We start from the raw sequence: 19,229 nt of genomic DNA on the forward strand, positions 1-19,229 counted from the left end.
TTAATTTTTGAGTTATTTTTCTAAAATTTAATACATAGATAAATTCTTTATATAAGTTTTGAGTTCTTGATATTTCTTTCTAAACTAGACATTCTTGACCAAACTAGGTAGATACGAAGAGTCGAAGACCATTACTTTTTTTTTTGTCTCCATTTGACACTTATTGTTTACAGGCTAAGCTAGCCTGTCAATTCAAAACTATAGTTCACTCTTCTTTTAGATTTTTCTTAGATTCTATCTCACCTCTCATTTTGAAAATCTTATCTCGATACTCACATGGTTTAGATATTTCCACAGTTACATTAGCATTTATTTTAGATAGAGAAATAACGTGTACAATATGAATTACATCTACTGCATAAAACCACAATTCTTGACGAGTTAACCAGAAGCTTCTTCCCACTCCGGTGTAGGATCAAGTCTCACCGGAGACACCAAAGGATCCTTCACAACCCGTCGAATCTCCGATTTTTCACCCCATAAACTATACTTGAGAAACGCAACCACAATGCCACCCACAAATTTCCTCATCTCTTTCTTTTTTCCTTTCCCATTCTTACACATACAACCGGCCATAAACCCGACAAAACCGGGCAAATCATCGTCCAACATATCCATATGTCCAAAATCCGCAGCCACGAAATGAGATTTCGTCGCCTTACACTCTTTGTAAAACTCCTCATGGTTCAAGTCCGCTGGTGCGCATGGCGGCATCACGTTTTTCCTCTTCGGTCCGAGTCCGGTTCCCACCACTGCAACCGGTATGTCCAGCTCGAACGAGTCCGGTTTATAGGTTAAGATATGCGGATCTGTTCTCATGCATTTGTTGGCTCCTGCTACTGGATCGATTCCTATTAAAGCTGAAAATTTGAATGACGGGTCTAATGTTGCGGCGTGGCCTAACGCAACCGCAAACGCGGTTTTCCCGCCACGGCTGTGTCCCACGAGTGCAGTGTATTCGCCATGAGCGTTTACTGAACGTGGGAGGTGAGCTTTGAGGTTCTCTGATGTCCAGTTTATAACACTTCCAGCATCGTCCACTTCCACTTGCCCTCCCGGCGGCATTAATTTGCACAACTATCATTCCAAGATATATATGTTACCAGTTTATACAGATTAACCTAACAAGCAGTAATACTAATGTAAATATAATTACCTGTGGGGCAATAAGAATGTAGCCATGAGAAGCGACGTGGTTAAGAAGATTAGAGTAGAAGTAGTTGTGGAGATAAAAGCCATGGAAGAATAAAACGACGGGATAAGTTCCGGCGACTGTTGGGGAAATGATTATCACCGGCTTTGGTGGCGCCGTTAAATCGTTTCCCGATGGATCCGCCGTTATCACGGTTGTCGGAAGGCTGCCTATCTCAAACGCAGCGGGTGTTGCCACCGAGAGAAGCGTCTGACTGTCATGATCTATGGCCTCCATTTGTAACATTATTTATAAAAGAGTAAAGATAGAGAGAGAGTGGTGTCAAGATTTTACTATGTATGAATATTTCGAGATCTAGCTACTTGTTTGTATATTATATAGATGAGATTTTTCTTATCCATTTTTTGTTTTTTTCTGTGGTCATCGGCTTCTCGTAATAAAATGTAACAAATTATTTTCATTGGAAACGATAAATGCATGGGCTCCGCAAACATAAAAAAGCACGTGTTGATTCGAAATGTTAAAAGTTTGTTATAATAGTGTAGTGTGTGGATACAATGAACTAGGCAAAATTATTGAATACACCCAACAACAATAAACACATACCAACAAGAGGCAAGAGATGATGTGCTGCTGCAGAATCATGAATTTGTTAATTAAGAATGATTGTAAATTTGTAATTTAGTAGAGTTAAGCATAACCATTGTATTTTAACAACAAAATAAAAGACTCCCAAACTCAGAAGTCAGAAATCCGCAAACTCAGAAGAGATGGTCACAACTTCGATTCTTACGGCTCCTTTAATGGGCACAAGTCTTTTTTTTCTGGAGTGTTAAAGATCAAGAGATATTTCATCCTTTGGTTGGTTGTGCTCACTCGTTAAAGGTGGCATATAGATTTTGGTAACAAGTCGTATCATCGTCTGTCTGTATAGATTCATGTTTAGAAAGCTTTTTTTCTAACTGTAATGAGTGATCTACATCTTTTGCTGTCTCTCATGTATTTATATTCTCTGGGAAGATGTATCCTTGGCAAGCCCTGTTCATGTTAAGGTTAGAGAATATATTTGCTCCAGTCACATTCTAATATTATTGATGGGTCGATAAGCATTTCCTCCAGGAGGCCTCTGTTTTCTACCCTTGAGAATAGGTGTCTTACGGAGAAGAGCATAAATGGTCAGACTTATGGTATCCATTGCCAACTATTGAGGTCTATGTTACTGGTTGCTTCTCAGGAAAACCCATCGATTTAACCAAGACTCTGCAACTTGGTTTGAGAAAGAAGCAGAGTAGAAGATTGGCATTAAATTCAATCCCTGAGTATAAAACTGCAGAGCCTCAGAAAGACACCTCCTCTGCACCTGATCTTCAGGTAACTTTCAAGTTGTCATTGTTTTAAAGATATAGCATATGCCTGGTACAATCCTCTTTCTTCTCAATGCCTCCCAGTTTTCTTGAACATTTTGTTTTGTGTTCAACACATTAATTACTATCCCTGATGAAAAACTTAGATTTCGTAACATGTTGGATCCTCTTCTTTCCCCATTGATTACTTGTTTGTTGGTAGTTTAGTAAATGTATAAATTTGCACCTTATTTTTTTTTTTTACCTTGAAATTTTGAGAGAATCCTCTTTTGAAAACCGTTTGTACTTGGGTGTGATGTGAAATAAACACATTGGGTGTGGATATGTTATGTTGGTATTTGTTTTGCTGAGAGAATAGCCATTTTTGTATTCAGAATTTGGCTAATGAGAACTTGCAAACTAGCTCTGTAACTAGACGGGTCTACAAGTTCTAATTAACTGGATTTTTAGCTTCAGAGCCTTTGACCATATTTGACTTAAACTATTGATTTGCCAATAAGAGTTACGTTTCTAGCTTAAACGGACAACCATCATGATCCTGCATAAGTAGTTCCAATCAGGTACATGTAAGAACCAGAGTAAGATTCTTATAACTCTTTAACCATGAAATACATGTTATACATATTGATTATTGAGTGCCAGACTCACTACTACTCATCACCCACAAGAATACAAGATACAAAAAAAAAAAAAAAAAAAAAAAAAAAAAAAAAAAAAAAAATCTATATTTCCCACTTTCACAAACTTTGTTGCTCTGCCCTTGCAACATAAAAGGCCTAACTAACTATTGCAATCCTTCCCATCACACTTTCCGTTTTTGATAAGCTCTCCCCAAAGGTTTGTTAAAAAAAAAATACATGCCAAGCAAGCGCACCTTTCATGGCAAAGGTCAGATACATTCCCTCCTTACTCTCTCTTTACATCTATTTCTGGTCAGTTTGAAAGACCAAACATACACCTCTGCAAGTGTTAAGTCTATTCCTTTCTTTGTCAACGAGGGTTGATTAGGATCAACGACACTTTATGGGAGGATCATCGAGAGATGATATGATCAGATCAATGATGGTTGATAGGAGCATTATCAATAAATGATAACAAGATCAATGAGAGTTGATAGTAGCATTATCAATAGATGATAACAAGATCAACGAGAGTTGATAGTAGCATTATCAATAGATGATAACAAGATCAACGAGAGTTGATAGTAGCATTATCAATAGATGATAACAAGATCAACGATGGTTGATAGGAGCATTATCAAGAGATGATAACAAGATCAACTGGGGTTGATTGGAGTATTATCAAGAGATGATAACAAGATCAACGATGGTTGATAGGAGCATTATCAAAAGATGATAACAAGATCAACGATAGTTGATGGTTGATAGGAGAACTATCAATATATGATAACAAGATCAACGAGAGTTGATAGTAGCATTATCAATAGATGATAACAAGATCAACGAGAGTTGATAGTAGCATTATCAATAGATGATAACAAGATCAACGATGGTTGATAGGAGCATTATCAAGAGATGATAACAAGATCAACTGGGGTTGATTGGAGTATTATCAAGAGATGATAACAAGATCAACGATGGTTGATAGGAGCATTATCAAAAGATGATAACAAGATCAACGATAGTTGATGGTTGATAGGAGAACTATCAATATATGATAACAAGATCAACGAGAGTTGATAGTAGCATTATCAATAGATGATAACAAGATCAACGAGAGTTGATAGTAGCATTATCAATAGATGATAACAAGATCAACGATGGTTGATAGGAGCATTATCAAGAGATGATAACAAGATCAACTGGGGTTGATTGGAGTATTATCAAGAGATGATAACAAGATCAACGATGGTTGATAGGAGCATTATCAAAAGATGATAACAAGATCAACGATAGTTGATGGTTGATAGGAGAACTATCAATATATGATAACAAGATCAACGAGAGTTGATAGTAGCATTATCAATAGATGATAACAAGATCAACGAGAGTTGATAGTAGCATTATCAATAGATGATAACAAGATCAACGATGGTTGATAGGAGCATTATCAAGAGATGATAACAAGATCAACTGGGGTTGATTGGAGTATTATCGATAGATGATAAAAAGACCAACCAGAGAGTTGATCATAAGACCAACAAGAGCTGATTGGAAGATCATCGAGAGATGATAAAGAGACCATCAAGAGATGATATGAAGACCAACGAGAGTTGATTGGAAGATCATCGAGAGATGATCATAAGACCATAAGACCAACGAGAGTTGATCATAAGACCATCGAGAGATGATAAAAAGACCAACGAGATAGTTGATCATAAGACCAACGAGAATTGATCTGATGTGTTTTTGTCCTTGCGCGAAGATATCAATACCTACAAGACAAAATACGAAACAGAATGCGTCAGAGACTGTTATCCAATTTTTACATGATATCTAACCAGAAGATTGAGAAACAAGTCATAGACAAGCATGTACCTCGATGGACAGGCCTGAAAACTCAACAATCCATCCCGAATAAGCGTTAAGGATCAGCGACACTCCCGGATCATCAGAACAACACAAACCAAACCTTAACAAGCAAATCATCGGTTAGGTAAGGAGATATATAAAGATAGTCATATAAAGAAAAGAAACAAAACTTACATGAAAAGAACACAGAAATCTACAAGATCATTCCTTCTCTAATTAGAAAGATATACACAGACTTCTTCTTGTTGATCAACGAGGGTTGATGATTAGATATGTCAACAAGGGTTGATGATATGTATCGACGAGGGTCGATGATTGGATCGACGAGAATTGATGAGAACATGTTTTTCCCCGTACGCATATGTAAAATCTATACAAGAAAATCAAAAATACAGAATACAGAGTCAGAAGAAGACTTCATACGGACGAAACACAAACCGGTAATCGAATTCTACGAGACATGTAAGCAAAAAACCAGAGAGATTCATACATAGTAATAACAAGATATATATATATATATATATATATATATAGATATGCGTAGATAACAACAGCGTACCTCGATGGATCGATCAATCGCAAAATCGATGCAAAAAAATCAACAACAAGGGTTGATCATTAGAGTCATCAACGAGGAGGATGATCAGATGTTAATAAATCGAGTAAAACCCTAAAGAGATGATAAAGAGATTAGAAACACTAGAGAAAGCAATAAAAATCATCGGCATGCAAAACAAAGCAAAAAGGATACAGAAGCGATGAATTATGAACCATCATCGACCACTTTTTCATATATATACAGAGAGGGGGAGCAAAACCCAAAACCAAATCGGTTTAGGATTTCAGCTAGATCCTACGGTTGTTATTAGTTTTAGGTAACACAATCGACGGTGCAGAGGAATCACAAATAAGAAAAGACGGTTTATAAATATTATAAAGTCGGTTAATATGTTCGCGCGTGATCGTCATTCCAAAATTCACCAATTTCTTAAAAATTATCTAGATGGTTCTAGAAGTTTAACCATCTTTGGCCTAGTTTTTGTTTAGATATTTATTTCAACAATTTCTTTTAAATTATCTAGATGATTCTCGATATAACTAGGTTTTAACCATCTTGGCCTATTTTTCATTTATTTTAAGTATCGATAATAATCCAAAATTAAATAGACCAATCTTTATTTTTGGCTGCTATATTTTTCTAAACAATGTCGAACGAAAACGCTATTTCATTTTTTTTTCTCACAGATAAAATGATTTAATTTAACCATCGATTAATAAGGTTACAATTTTCAGTATTAAATATTTATTCCCTACATATACACTAAATTATTTCTTGCGCTTTTTTCATTCATCTTCAAAAATCAACGGCGATTGGGCCGGGTTGGGCTGGAGTAGAGAGAGAGAGAGAAGCCGTTAACGCCGTCGACAGAGTGGAACAAACCGATTCCTTTGAGTGAGACGGAACCGGTTAACATAGAACCAAATGCCAAGAGTAGAAATGCAGCTAGAACCCAAAGCTTGCAACCTGCACGTTTGCGATCACGGCTGAGAGTGAGACAACCTCCACTTACAGGTTTTCTCACCGGTAAGAGCGTTTGTGATTCTTCAAACTTCATCTTTTCCTTTTTCTTCTCCGTAATGAAGTTTGAGACTTTTGACAAAGCTGAGCTTGTCTTGTCTGGAACTCTTGAGATGTCAGATAGTAATGGGTTTACTGGGGGGAATCAAACAATCGATGGGAAGATGACTTGAGAGACTGAGATCACTGCAGGGTCTGGTTTCCTTAAGGAGAAGAGTCAAGACTTATCGTCTCCATTGCCAACTATCGAGGTCTATGTTACTGGTTGCTTCTCAAGACTTAACCAAGACTCTTCAACTTGGTTTGAGAAAGAAGCAGAGTGGAAGATTAGCATTAGATTCAATTCCTGAGTATGAAACTGCAGCCTCATAAAGACACCTCCTCTGCACTTGATCTTCAGGTAACTTTCAACTCGTCATTTGCCATGATTAAAAATTTGTTCTTTTCATTGTTCTAAGATATATATAGCGTATGCCTGATACAATGATCTTTCTTCCCAATGCCTCCCAGTTTTCTTGAACATTTTGTTTTGTGTTCAACACATTAATTACTATCCCTGATCAAAAACTTTTATTTCATAACATGTTGTGATAGTTTTTGGATCCTCTTATTTCATAAAACTTCTGATGTTGATTACATGTTTGTTGGTAGTTTTATGAAGATAGAATTCTTGTATAAATTGAAGGGCCAATCTCCATGTAGCCTAGACATACTGAAGAGATATATAGAAATTCTCATTTGCCTCCTTTATCTTTAAGTTCTTATCCTTGCCTGCTGCTTCTATGACCCACATATCTTTTTCACTTACACAATTCCCCAATATTTGCATTGTTGTAATGTTGTGGGTTAAAGTCTGTTGCATTCTTTGGGGATGGACCATTTTTTAAATTATCACTCTTTGTAAAGTAAGTATCATTCCTTTTGTCTGTAGGCAACAGAGTACATGAATTACAAAGAGGAATACGAAGGAGACATGTATTGGAGAAGTGAGTGTATAGATGGAGAGATGTCATGGTTTAATGCAGGTGTAATGGTTGGTGTTGGGATTGGACTAGGTGTCTGTGTTGGTCTTCTCGTTCGTACTTTACCAATCAACTACCAGAAACTTCAGGAGGAGGCTTCTCTAGCTAGTTTAGTAATGTATATACATTTGCACCTCTTTTTACCTTGAAATGTTGAAAGAATCCTCACCGTTTGTATTTGGGGCTTGATGTGAATCAAACACTTTGGTTGTGGATATTTTGGCTTTTGTTTTGCTGTATATAAACGAGTGAGCGTATAGCTTTTTTTGTTATCCAAAATTTGGCTGATGAAAACTTGCAAACTAGCCTGCAACTAGAGGTTCTACAAATTCTAATTTACTGAATTTTTTGGCTTCAGAGCCTTTGAACATATTTGACTTAAACTATTGATTTGCCAATATGAGTTACGTTTCTAGCTTAAACGTACAACCATCATGATCCTGCACAAGTAGTTTCAATCATGTACATGTAAGAACCAGAGTAAGAATTCTTATAACTCTTAACCATGAAATACATGTTGTACTTATTGATTATATAGAGTGTCAGACTCACTTCTCATCATCCACAAGAATACAAGATAAAAAGAAAAATTATCTTCCACTTTCACAAACTTTGCTTCTCTGCCTTCGCAACAAAAAAGTCCGAACTAACTCTTGCCAATACATATTCTACTTATGCAAATCCTTACCTTAACATTCCTCCGGTGTTCATAAGCTCTCCATGGTTTTTTCAATACACGAATCATTTTTTTCCAAAACCTAGGCCAACAACAAGTCTACACAGTTTTCTTCTTCTTCAGTTGTTAAAGAGAATTCAGAAAAGCAAAAGAATACAATTTATCTAGAACAGAAAAGGATCCATAGCCAACCTTAAAACATTCCTACTCGCTTTTGCAGATTGATCTTTCACATTTGAGCTGATGGATTCCGTTTGCTACTTTCTCGTTTGTAAGCCAAAGTATTATATAACGGACAGGGGCTTGCTCACTTTAGATGGTCTCTAAGTACAAGCAATTAGGACAAGTAACAATCAGACAAAAGTCATCATAAGTGATAGGCTAACCAATTGAAGGAAATTAAAAACCTTATCATTAGAGGATACAGGGACCAACCTCTTTACAACTCTTCAGGTTTATCAAGATGCATATGAAACAGCAAGTATCAGAGAGTAACAAGACACACAGTCCGGAGGGAAGGAGGAGCGCTGGGCCAAGAACAAAACTTAACCAATTCCGTACCATCTCCCATCCTTCCACGAAACCAAAAACTGTCATCTTTTTTATGAAGGGTTTATGACCTGCCAAGCAAGCGCACCTGTCATGGCAAAGGTCAGATACATCCCCTCCTTACTCTCTTGTACATCTGTTTCTGGTCAGTTTGAAAGACCAAACATAAACCTCTGGAAGCTGTGTTAAGTCTAATCCTTTCTTTGTCAACGAGGGTTGATTAGGATCAAAGAGAGTTGATGATATGATATCATATCATCTAGAGATGACACTTACATCAACGAGAGTTGATAATCAGATCATCGAGAGAGATGATATATATGATCTGATCAACGAGAGATTGATGGGATGATCATCGAGAGATGATAACAAGATCAACGAGGGTTGATTGGAGGATCATCAAAAGATGATATGATGAGACCAACGAGAACTGATCATAATACCAACGAGAGAGACGTTGATTGGAAGATCATCGAGAGATGATTGGAAGACCAACGAGAGTTGACCATAAGACCAACGAGATACGTTGATTGGAAGATCATCGAGAGATGATCATAACACCAACGAGAGTTGATTGAAAGACCAACGAGAGTTGACTGAAAGACCAACGAGAGACGTTGATTGGAAGATCATCGAGAGATGATAAAAAGACCAACGAGAGTTGATCACAAGACCAACGAGAGCTGATCATAACCAACGAGAGTTGATTGGAAGATCATCGAGAGATGATAAAAAGACCAACGAGAGTTGATCATAAGACCATCGAGAGATGATCATAAGACTAACGAGAGTTGACTGAAAGACCAACGAGAGACGTTGATTGTAATATCATCGAGAGATGATAAAAAGACCAACGAGAGTTGATCATAAGACCAACGAGAGCTGATCATAACCAACGAGAGTTGATTGGAAGATCATCGAGAGATGAGAAAGAGACCAACGAGAGTTGATCATAAGACCATCGAGAGATGATAAAGAGACCAACGAGAGTTGATCATAAGACCATCGAGAGATGATCATAAGAACAACGAGAGTTGATCATAAGACCATCGAGAGATGATCATATGTGTTTTTGTCCATGCGCCTCTATATGAATGCGTTATACCTACAAGACAGAAAGCGAAAAAGAATGAATCATCCAAATCTAATCAGAAGATTGAGAAACACATTAGGCATAGACAAGAATGTACCTCGATGGACAGGCCTGAAAACTCAACAATCCATCCCGAATAAGCGATAAGGCGTTACTCCTGGATCATCCGAACAAGACAAGCCAAACCATAAAAATAAGATCATCGGTTTAGATAAGGAGATATAAAAGGATAGTCATATTAAGAAAAACAACAAAACTTACATGAAAATAACAGAGACATCTACAAGATCTTTCCTTCTTTCATTAGAAGATATACACAGAGCGTTGATTAGATATACCCACAACGGTTGATGAATGATGATTGGATCAACGAGCCTTGATTATATATATCAACAAGGGTTGCTGATTGGATCAACGAGGGTTGATGGTGTTAGAATCAACGAGGGTTGACGGTTAGAATCAACGAGGGTTGATGATTGGATCAACGAGGGTCGTTGATAAGTATCGATGAGGGTCGATGATAAGCATCGATGAGAGTTGATGATTGGATCAACGGGAACTGATCAGGACATGTTTGTCCCATGCAAATCTCTACAAGAATACCAAAACAAAACAGAGTTAGAAACTTAAGACTTCATACGGACGAAACACATACCAGAAAACGGATTCTACGTGAAAATATGTAAGCAAAATATCCGAGTGATATATATATGCGTAGATAACAACGTACCTCGATCGATCCATCCATCGCAAATCGACGCAAAAGATCAACAAGTAGGGTTGACCATTAGAGATCAACGAGAATTAAACTGATGTTAATAAATCGAGCAAAACCCTAAATAGATGATAAAGAGATTAGAAACATAATCAAAGAAAGCAATAAGAATCATCGACATGCAAAACAAAAAAAAGGATACAGAAGCTATGAACAATCATCGATCACATTTTTTCATATATATAATATATATATATATATACAGAGGGGGAGCAAAACCCAAAACCGAATCGGATTAGGATTTCGAATAGATCCTACGGTTGTTAATTGTTTTAGTATAACGCAATCGACGGTGCAGATCATGAATCACAAATTATAAAAGACGGTTTTATAAATAAAGGCGGTTTAATTGTATGTTCTAGATGGTTAAATCTATATACACTAAAAAAAATATTTTGGGCTTTTTTCATTCATCTCTAATTCTTCACAACTCACCGACGATTGGGCCGGGCCGGGCCGGAGTAGACGCTGACTTCACAAAGCGAACAAGTGACAACTTGGCGATATCAAAAACGGCACCGTAGCGAACAGCGGCGGATTCACTGATGAGAGAGAAACTCATACGCCGCCTCGAAAGGCAGCTTCTCGCCAGAACCGAGGGTGGAGCGACCGTACACATCCCACATCTGCCTCACCACTTTCTCGTCTCTCCCTTCAATTATCTGTCGAAACTTTCATATCAATTCCCAAAAATTCAAAAAAAAAAAGAAAAACCAAATTTGAATTAACAATTTCAATCAACTAAATTCTTGAGATGTAGTAGCTTGCCAGGCTTGACCTTCCAATTGCTGCTGTTCTAGCGTGTGGCTATGTTTACCATGCGGAATGCTTAGAGACAGTGGCAAGTAAAACAGAGAAGTATGATCCTACGTGTCCTATATGCACAGAGACACGTGTTACCAAATTACAAGAGATGTAAAAACCGTGTGGTAGATAAGTTATGTCCGCAGTAAATGTAAAGATCTTGTGTTCCAGAAACTAGGAAAGCCAGAAGGAATAGTTCTGAAGATGGATCCTAGTTCAAGTACCAAAAGCTCCACGTTTAAGTCTTCTATGAAAAGGCAGCACCAAGTGGAGTAAATCCTCCTTAGCCAGGGATTCTACATCGAAGGAGAGCTTTTGGTCCAGACAGTAATAAAGGATTTAGTCATTCTTCGTATACCTCTTTTGTTTTATTCTCTTTTTCCATTGTTTCGTGGGGATTATCTTTACCAATGAGACAATCAAACAAACAGAATGCAGAAGAAAAAACAGGATAGGCTACATCTGTGATCTGTCTGTACTAAGAGTCACTACTTCTCTACAGAAAACATGAGACAGATTCTCCACATCAGTTTTATTTCGTTCTTTGCTCAAAAAGGGTTGTCCATCTTCTCGACTATGCTTTGCAATCCTGACTTGTACGAAGGATATAGCAATTTCACTCCTAGTTTATTCTTCATGTGCTGGTTACGGACTCGCTTTTCACCTCTCAATGAACTCTGCTCCCGAGACTCATACACAAATGGGAACGGTTTTGTTTCAATAATCCCTGGCCATCTTTTTTCAATCAACTCCAAGGCATATTCAAACACCTCTTCTCTTGGTGCTGGATCGTCATCGACAACATTGTAGATTTCCCTGCAATAATGGTTGGATCATCAACCTCAAAAAAAGAAGGATCATATTTTATCTCAGAAATTGGACATGAAAAAGGATTATACATAAATATATACCCTGATGATGGCTTCACAGTGGCAGCTTGAAGAACTTGGCATATATCTTCAACGTGGACTCTTGATGTGAATTTCCGGGACGCTCTTCTCTTTTGACCTTCAGATAAACGATCCCGCTTTAACAAGGTATCAATCGCACTGCAGCAAGAAACATTCATTTTGAAAAACAGATTTCTTCAAAAGCCTAAGTAGGCTGTAGGTAAAGCACAAGCAGAAGCTGTAAACAACCTTCGACCAGGTCCATAGATACCCCCAAGTCGAAGGACTTGAGTCGAAACACCAAGATCACGACCCAAGCGTAACCATCCTTCCTCTGCAGCTAACCTCAGTTTGGCTGACTTAGTTTTAGGATTTGGAGCATGACTGCAATGAACGACCTTTAGAGTCACCATCTTATGCTTATTATGAAACAGAAAATATGAAATTCGAAAGAAATAAACTTACTCTTCATCAACCCACGCACCACCACAATCTCCATACACACCTGCAAGCATCATCTTTTACTCAACTAAAACCAAAAAAAAAGAGATTGACCAGTAGAAGAAGAGAGTTGCAGATTCCAAGTCTACTATGAAAGCAAAAGCATTTATATAACAATAAGAAAGGGAAATACTTGTTGATGAGAGATAACAAAGCCATTGAAGATTTCCACTCAAAAGCTTTTCTCTGACAAGTTCTACATTCCGCAACATCTTTTTTACAAATGATCAAAAAGATAAGTTTTTTTGTCAATCGGGGAAAGAGATATCAAACAATAAAAGCTGTTGAAAGAAAACAAACCGGATCACCAATGTCTGCTAAAGGTGGAATCGAAACAAGCAGGTGAGTGTAATCTTTCACTGTTTCTAGCAAGCTCAATCTGATTAAGAAGGAAACCAAAAAGAGTTCAAGACTCAGATTCAGAGATTATCATCATGAAACAGTGCTGATAAAAAAAAAAAAAAAAACACTTACTCAGTTAAATCTGCAGAGAATAAATTAAAATCAATTCCTCTCTTTTCCCATTCTTTCTTCTTCGTATCACTCCTGCAACTCCCTGAAACCAACCTAAAACCTCACCATTAACCCCTAAAATGTTCCAACAAGTATGGATTTGGTATCACCATGTCCATAATCATATGAACCTAGCCAAGATTACACTCCGCAGTATCCTATTGATTATGAAATTGATTAGAAGGAGAGAAATTGATATCAGACCAGTCAGCTTCTTTGAGCTGCTGAGCGAAAAAGCCTCCGACGAATCCCATCCCGAGAATGAACATACGGTTCCGAGACTCTGAATCTGGTTCACCGGATCGAGAATCTCCGATCGCTGACAATGGCCGGAATAAGGTACCTCTCCTACGAATTGAAAATCCAAGTGGTCTAGGAGTAAAACGGAGAGGAATAAGCTCCGGTGATAAACCTGGTACCTGAAAAACCACCATTGGAATCGGAGCACTGATAGCTCTGAGGTCGTCGTTACGATCGTAACTCAGTAGACACTGACTCGTAAAACTACGTGCCGTTTTGAGTAGCACAGTCCCAGTAAAAAGAACGAGCTTGAGCGCCGTTTGGTTTTAAAAAATTAGAACAGCATGCCGTTTGTATTATCCAGTGTGAGATCTGTATACAGAGGAATCTTGAAATATAGTACCACAGATCAAGAAATTAAATTGAAAGGATGGTCACACTTGCAAGTATCCTTTATACCACCGTGAATCTTATACACACATATATCAATATATTTTTGGCTTACGAATGTACTATACACAAAAAGCAACCCTAGACATCTACTATTATATTCCACAGAGAAATGGGTGTATCATGCCTAAAACTATAAAATTGCAAAAGCACATTTTTCTTGTGCTTCAAGAATCATGTCCTTTGTGCCAAGAACCGATTATATCAAACAACAAAGTCATGTAAGTGGTGGGAATTGGAATATCTGCTTTCTTGCTGGTTGCTTCCGCCAATGTAACGGTAATCATCGAGACCAAAACCTTGATAGTTCATCAGAGTGTCGTAATCCGCTGACCGGTTCATCTGTTGTTGTTGTTGTTGTTGTGGCTCATCATCATTGCCTGAAACACGATCCGGTTTGATTTCGGATGAGAAGGCAATGTTTGTTGTGTCTACAGATGAATAAGCGAGGTGGTTGTTGTTGTTCTCTTGCTGCTGCTGTTGCTGCGACGAAGAGTCTTCTTGGTTAGTGCTGTTGAGTTCTTGAGATGATTTGGAGATTAGTAACTCAGATTCATCACCAAATTCTTCTTTATACATCTCTTCTATCATCGGTTTCCATAGACGAACTCTCGCGTTTATGAACCAGTTAGCAACCTGATTGCAGAGCAGAGAAACCAGAGTGATTCACGCAGAACACACAAAGAGTGCAACTTTGAGAGACAAACAAAAAAGAGCAGGGTTTTACCTGGTTTTTGGATAGTCCTGTCTGTTTCGCAAGCATGATTTTCTCAGATTCTTTAGGGTATCTACAAATAAAAATCAGAAGAAACCATGAAGTCTCTTAGATGTTTTGTAATGGGAGATTAAAAAGGTTGTGACTTGTTAGAGAAGAAACACATACGGATGAAGGAAATGTTCGAAGAGCCAAGCGCGAAGAACAGAGACAGAGTTTTCAGGAAGACCTCTTTGAGGTCTCCAAGCGGGTCGAACCATTCCAAGCTGTTGATGCAAAGCTCTTTGCTGTCTCAATCGTTGATCTAAATACCTCAGCCTTGGTATTCTCTCTCCTTGTTGATCATCCAACGACTCTCCTCCTTTCTCCCCAAGTTTGTCTCTAATAATCTGAATCTGTTCCTTTATCGCATCACGAAGAGCGCGGAAATGGCGAGAGATTCTGTTGAGAGCGACTGATGTGTAAGGCTTAGCTGATCCAAGTCCTGCTACTATCTCAAATGATGAAGCTAATGCTTCCATTTGATGGTAATATTGGTTATATCTTTTATCTACCTGCAAAATCAGCAGCACATACACAACAAGCAAAACATCAGCATAAACTCCCTCAATCCGGAATCCAAAATCAATCGAAAAAAGCAAAATCATTATTTGTCATGTTCTAACAAACCTTAACTGAAACAGAACCGAGCTGAAGAACTAGTTTTAAAAGATGTAAGTTCGTTACCTCATCAACCATTGTCATAAGCTTGTTCTTCTTGTTCTGAAGCTCCTCACGTTCAACTGTAGATAACTCAATTGATTTCCCATTAGAATCACTCGATAACTCGCCACTGCCTCCTCTGCCTATCTCCTTGGAACCATTGTTAAAGTCGTTAACTTTCATCTTCTTGTTACCCATTTGGTTTAGTTCTTTCTTGACACTAACCACTTCATCAAGCAAACTCTGAGCAGGTTTAAGGTACCGAGAACGCAAAACACCGCTCATAAACCCTCCTGATGTCTCGTTATACCGATAATTGTTGTAGAAACCATTCCCACCATTACCAGCATAAACAGAGGAAGGATCAGATTGACCCAACAACAACATCTCTTTGCTCTTCACACTCATCTCATCCACATTATAAGTTGACGTTTCCTTGACTGAAGATAGTGACGGATTCTGAGTGAAACCCAACTGGTACTGATGATATTGAAACGGAGGAACAGAGATCTGAGTGCCGAGACTTAAAGACAGTCCTTGACCATCGTGGAAACTTAAATCGCTGCTCGAAACGGCACCGTTTACAGTTACAACGTCTCCTGTGGTGGGTGGGATGAAAACCATCTCGTTACGAACATTGTCACCGCCGGTGACGGTGAAAGAAGCGGCGGCAGAGGAAGAAGAAGCTTGTTGTTGTTGTTGTTGTTGTTGATGGTTGAGAAAGATTGGTTCTTGCTGGTAACAACCGACATTACTTGTGTAATAAACCGCCATTGTTCTGTTTCTTTAAAGTTTTATTACAGTGAAGTTGTGTTGTTAGTTCGATGAATTTGGTCGGGAAATGAGATCCTGCAAGAAAAAAAAAAATAAATAAGAGGAAGAGTCGTGTAAGGTGTGGAATTTTTAAAGTTTCTGATGGGAATCTTAAGAGAGGTTAAAACATCGTAATCATTCACACCAAACAAAATTTTTCATTTTTTTTTTTTTTTTGTTATCAACAAACAACAGTTTCGAAAGCAACCAAACAGAATCGGCCAAAAAAAAAGTTCCGAGGATTAAAGTCAAATTGTGGATAAAAAGCAAATGTTTTTCGTAAAGAACTGAAGAAACCCAGAAAAAAACCAGTTCAGGAATTGTGTAATCGTATAGGAATACTCGATCTATGGAGGTGAATTGGGAGAAAAAAAAAAAACCCTAATTTGAAGATGGAAATAAAAATAAAAATGCAGAGTAGAAAGGAAGCTCAACGTAGTGACTCATAAAGCAGAGAAGATTTCAATTATTTCAATTATTACATAAAGAAGCTCTAAAGTGTTTTTTTTGATGATTTCATCTCTCTGTAGGAGAATTTCCAAAAAGCATGGGATGGGATGAAAAAAGTAAACAAGAAACACAGTACAAGATAAATCATAGAGAGAATCAAGAATCAAGAACTTGGATTTATAAAGTTTAAAGAAAAAAGAACTACCTGAGGACTGAGGAGGGAGAGAGAATCAAAGTTAAAAATTAAAAACCCTAGAGATTGTGTTTTGTGGTTGAAGTGTGGATGTGGCTGAATCAGGAAACACAAAAGCATAAGAGTTTCGAACAGTTGAAGACAAAAAAAGATTTGAGACCCAATCCCGAGAGAGATAGATAGAGAGAGAGAGACGATTAATAATAATTGCGAATTCTAAAATAAAACAATTTTTTTTTTTTTTTCACTCCACAAGAACAAAACCAACCCATCTTATCATTGGGACATTTAGACACCAACCCAATATTTTAAAAACACATTTTTATATATACTATTATTAAGCCATATCAACGATTGAATAATGATCCTACCGGAAATTTTTTGACAACCGCTACCTGTAATTTTTAATCTTTTCCCGGCAGAAGCTTCTGTTTTTGATGCTTAGAGTATAAATAAATTAATATGGATTTTTGTGTGCCAACCATTCATATAGAAACACGTGAGAGCCTATATATCACCAAATCTTGTTTTTTTCTGGATTAGCGATAATAGTTTCTTATGACGACTTTTAACATATAAAAAAAAATTAACAATTCCTTACACAAACAAAAAAAAATCAAATGGATTTTATTGATCGATTTATATAATTATACTACTCTAATGATGTTGTGTTGTCATTGACTTGCCTCATACTACTTTTCCGTATACTGTATGTGAACTAAACAAACATGAAGGCAAGGACGGAATTGTAATATGTTAGTGTTCTTACATATATTGAAAATTTAGTACATTAGTATATAAAAAGTTCACCGAATCTAAATATTAAAACGAAATAATCCATTATGCGTACACTACGAAGGTGTCGTGCGAAACTTTAACGACATCCTCATTTGTGTACGTAAAGGCTCCAAAATATTGAAATTATTACCTGCCACATATTCTAAACTCTAGATTTGGATTCCAGCTTTTTAAATATATATATCCTATATAAATATATATATATGATATATATATATTTATTTATTTTTGGTTCTTCGCTTTCATTGTAATGCTGTTCGATACATTTTATACAACTTGCTGATCTATTAAGCTTTTTGAATATGAGCACTTTGTAGTTCAATATCTTGGAATGGAGGGTTTCTTTAAATGTTTGATATAACGGAGATACAGTTATGCATGGTAGCGGAAATAAAACTCCATCGAATGAAAAAAAAAAAAAACCATAGAAACGTCATTGTAGGTAGAAGCTTGATGAAAATAACAAAACTGCCCCTGAGAGAAGCTGGTTTAAGGATGAAGATAAAACAAAGGTGGGTGTGTGTCTGCTCAATTGCTTAATTGAAGGATTAAATGACTTAACAACCAGTTGGTGAGTCCCTTCCTTACTCTTCTGTTATACCCGATTTTTTCCTAAGTTCTTGTCTTTTTTATTCCTTTTGTTATACTTTATAAACCTCTTAGTTATACAACATACATACATGTTTGTACTTTCATATAACGCAATGCATAATACGTAAAATATTAGTATATCTATACCTACATATTTTATTTTCCTCTGACTAAATCCATTTTAAAAAAATAAGTAACTATTATAGTAAATAAAAAGAAACGAAATAAAACAATTAATTTTCGTTTTGGTTTGTTGGAGATTGGATTTGGAGCAGCCGACAGAAATTCATTTGGGAAGTGCCATTGTGTTGGAAAATAATGATTTATGATATGGTAACATATATGAGAGAGTCTTTGCAAGAGATGATTATATTGACTTTGTTTCCACGTGGATGTTGATTTATAATGATGATTAAAAATAATGTTATGCAGTAGTTAGCTGGTGAGAGATGATGGATGTATTAGTGTATTAAAAATATTTGGGATGGTTAAATATGTAATTGTGTGTTTTAAAAATGTTACTATGATTATAATTATGATGAAGATGAAATCGAATCCATAATGGTAAACGAGGAAAAGGTGTGTGAGTAAGAAAATGTGAAGACATTTGGTTTGGGGAAAAAAAAGTTTTTAGTATAATTCATGCCAATTGTCAAATATGTTCATTACACATAGATATCCAAAAAAAACTTTATAATAAATAGCCACAAGCCAATAGCCATGGCCGTGTAACAAAAAAAGTAAATGTATTTATTGCCACAGATATTGTTGGACCATTATATGACGACGGATCATCACCACTAAAATTCATGTTTGTAACATTTATATATTCCCATGGATCCAAATTGTTGGAAACAGTCATCACT

At 36.9% G+C, this 19,229-nt stretch overlaps 3 protein-coding genes, 2 long non-coding RNA genes and 1 pseudogene across 7 annotated transcripts; 2 read left to right on the forward strand and 4 right to left on the reverse strand.

Moving 5' to 3' along the window:
- On the reverse strand, nucleotides 247–1,521 carry LOC104776081 (chlorophyllase-1-like). The gene is made up of 2 exons (XM_010500089.2): nucleotides 1,157–1,521; nucleotides 247–1,077 (listed from the first exon to the last, which is right to left on the reverse strand). The coding sequence occupies exons 1-2, from the start codon at nucleotides 1,436–1,438 to the stop codon at nucleotides 382–384; spliced, it is 978 nt and encodes a 325-aa protein (XP_010498391.1). The 5' UTR covers nucleotides 1,439–1,521; the 3' UTR covers nucleotides 247–381.
- On the forward strand, nucleotides 1,786–2,972 carry LOC104776082. The gene is made up of 2 exons (XR_766094.1): nucleotides 1,786–2,055; nucleotides 2,174–2,972. It is a non-coding gene; the product is annotated as an uncharacterized LOC104776082 (long non-coding RNA).
- On the forward strand, nucleotides 6,414–7,833 carry LOC104776084 (annotated as a pseudogene).
- On the reverse strand, nucleotides 8,082–11,117 carry LOC104776085. Its single transcript, XR_002037481.1, has 5 exons — nucleotides 10,659–11,117; nucleotides 10,190–10,519; nucleotides 10,026–10,085; nucleotides 8,722–9,940; nucleotides 8,082–8,609 (listed from the first exon to the last, which is right to left on the reverse strand). It is a non-coding gene; the product is annotated as an uncharacterized LOC104776085 (long non-coding RNA).
- Nucleotides 11,836–13,925, reverse strand: LOC104776086 (protein YeeZ-like). Its single transcript, XM_010500090.2, has 8 exons — nucleotides 13,616–13,925; nucleotides 13,373–13,465; nucleotides 13,199–13,277; nucleotides 13,032–13,110; nucleotides 12,863–12,902; nucleotides 12,647–12,781; nucleotides 12,419–12,556; nucleotides 11,836–12,323 (listed from the first exon to the last, which is right to left on the reverse strand). Exons 1-8 carry the CDS (start codon nucleotides 13,843–13,845, stop codon nucleotides 12,056–12,058), a joined length of 1,062 nt encoding a protein of 353 aa, XP_010498392.1. The 5' UTR covers nucleotides 13,846–13,925; the 3' UTR covers nucleotides 11,836–12,055.
- Nucleotides 14,069–17,440, reverse strand: LOC104776087 (BEL1-like homeodomain protein 10). Of its 3 annotated transcripts, none has more exons than XM_019243539.1 (5): nucleotides 17,346–17,440; nucleotides 15,543–16,367; nucleotides 14,985–15,370; nucleotides 14,829–14,889; nucleotides 14,069–14,737 (listed from the first exon to the last, which is right to left on the reverse strand). In XM_019243539.1, the coding sequence occupies exons 2-5, from the start codon at nucleotides 16,290–16,292 to the stop codon at nucleotides 14,306–14,308; spliced, it is 1,629 nt and encodes a 542-aa protein (XP_019099084.1). In that variant the 5' UTR covers nucleotides 16,293–16,367; nucleotides 17,346–17,440; the 3' UTR covers nucleotides 14,069–14,305. The 3 variants fall into 3 exon arrangements, with proteins under 3 accessions (XP_019099084.1, XP_019099085.1, XP_010498393.1); XM_019243540.1 differs by having other exon boundaries at nucleotides 17,370–17,393; XM_010500091.1 differs by lacking the exon at nucleotides 17,346–17,440 and adding an exon at nucleotides 16,987–17,190.

Source organism: Camelina sativa, chromosome 3 (genome assembly GCF_000633955.1).
Source record: "Camelina sativa cultivar DH55 chromosome 3, Cs, whole genome shotgun sequence".
Classification (NCBI taxonomy): Eukaryota; Viridiplantae; Streptophyta; class Magnoliopsida; order Brassicales; family Brassicaceae; genus Camelina; species Camelina sativa.

Coding starts and splice junctions, on each gene's coding strand:
- LOC104776081 (XM_010500089.2), bottom strand. CDS start 1,438: ATGTTACAAATGGAGGCCATAGATCATGACAGTCAGACGCTTCTCTCG. Junction 1,078..1,156: donor ACATTCTTATTGCCCCACAG/GTAATTATATTT, acceptor TTGGAATGATAG/TTGTGCAAATTAATGCCGCC.
- LOC104776086 (XM_010500090.2), bottom strand. CDS start 13,845: ATGGTGGTTTTTCAGGTACCAGGTTTATCACCGGAGCTTATTCCTCTC. Junction 12,557..12,646: donor ATCTATGGACCTGGTCGAAG/GTTGTTTACAGC, acceptor TTCTTGCTGCAG/TGCGATTGATACCTTGTTAA. Junction 12,324..12,418: donor ACTGTGAAGCCATCATCAGG/GTATATATTTAT, acceptor CCATTATTGCAG/GGAAATCTACAATGTTGTCG.
- LOC104776087 (XM_019243539.1), bottom strand. CDS start 16,292: ATGGCGGTTTATTACACAAGTAATGTCGGTTGTTACCAGCAAGAACCA. Junction 15,371..15,542: donor TTATGACAATGGTTGATGAG/GTAACGAACTTA, acceptor CTGATTTTGCAG/GTAGATAAAAGATATAACCA. Junction 14,738..14,828: donor CAGGACTATCCAAAAACCAG/GTAAAACCCTGC, acceptor CTCTGCAATCAG/GTTGCTAACTGGTTCATAAA.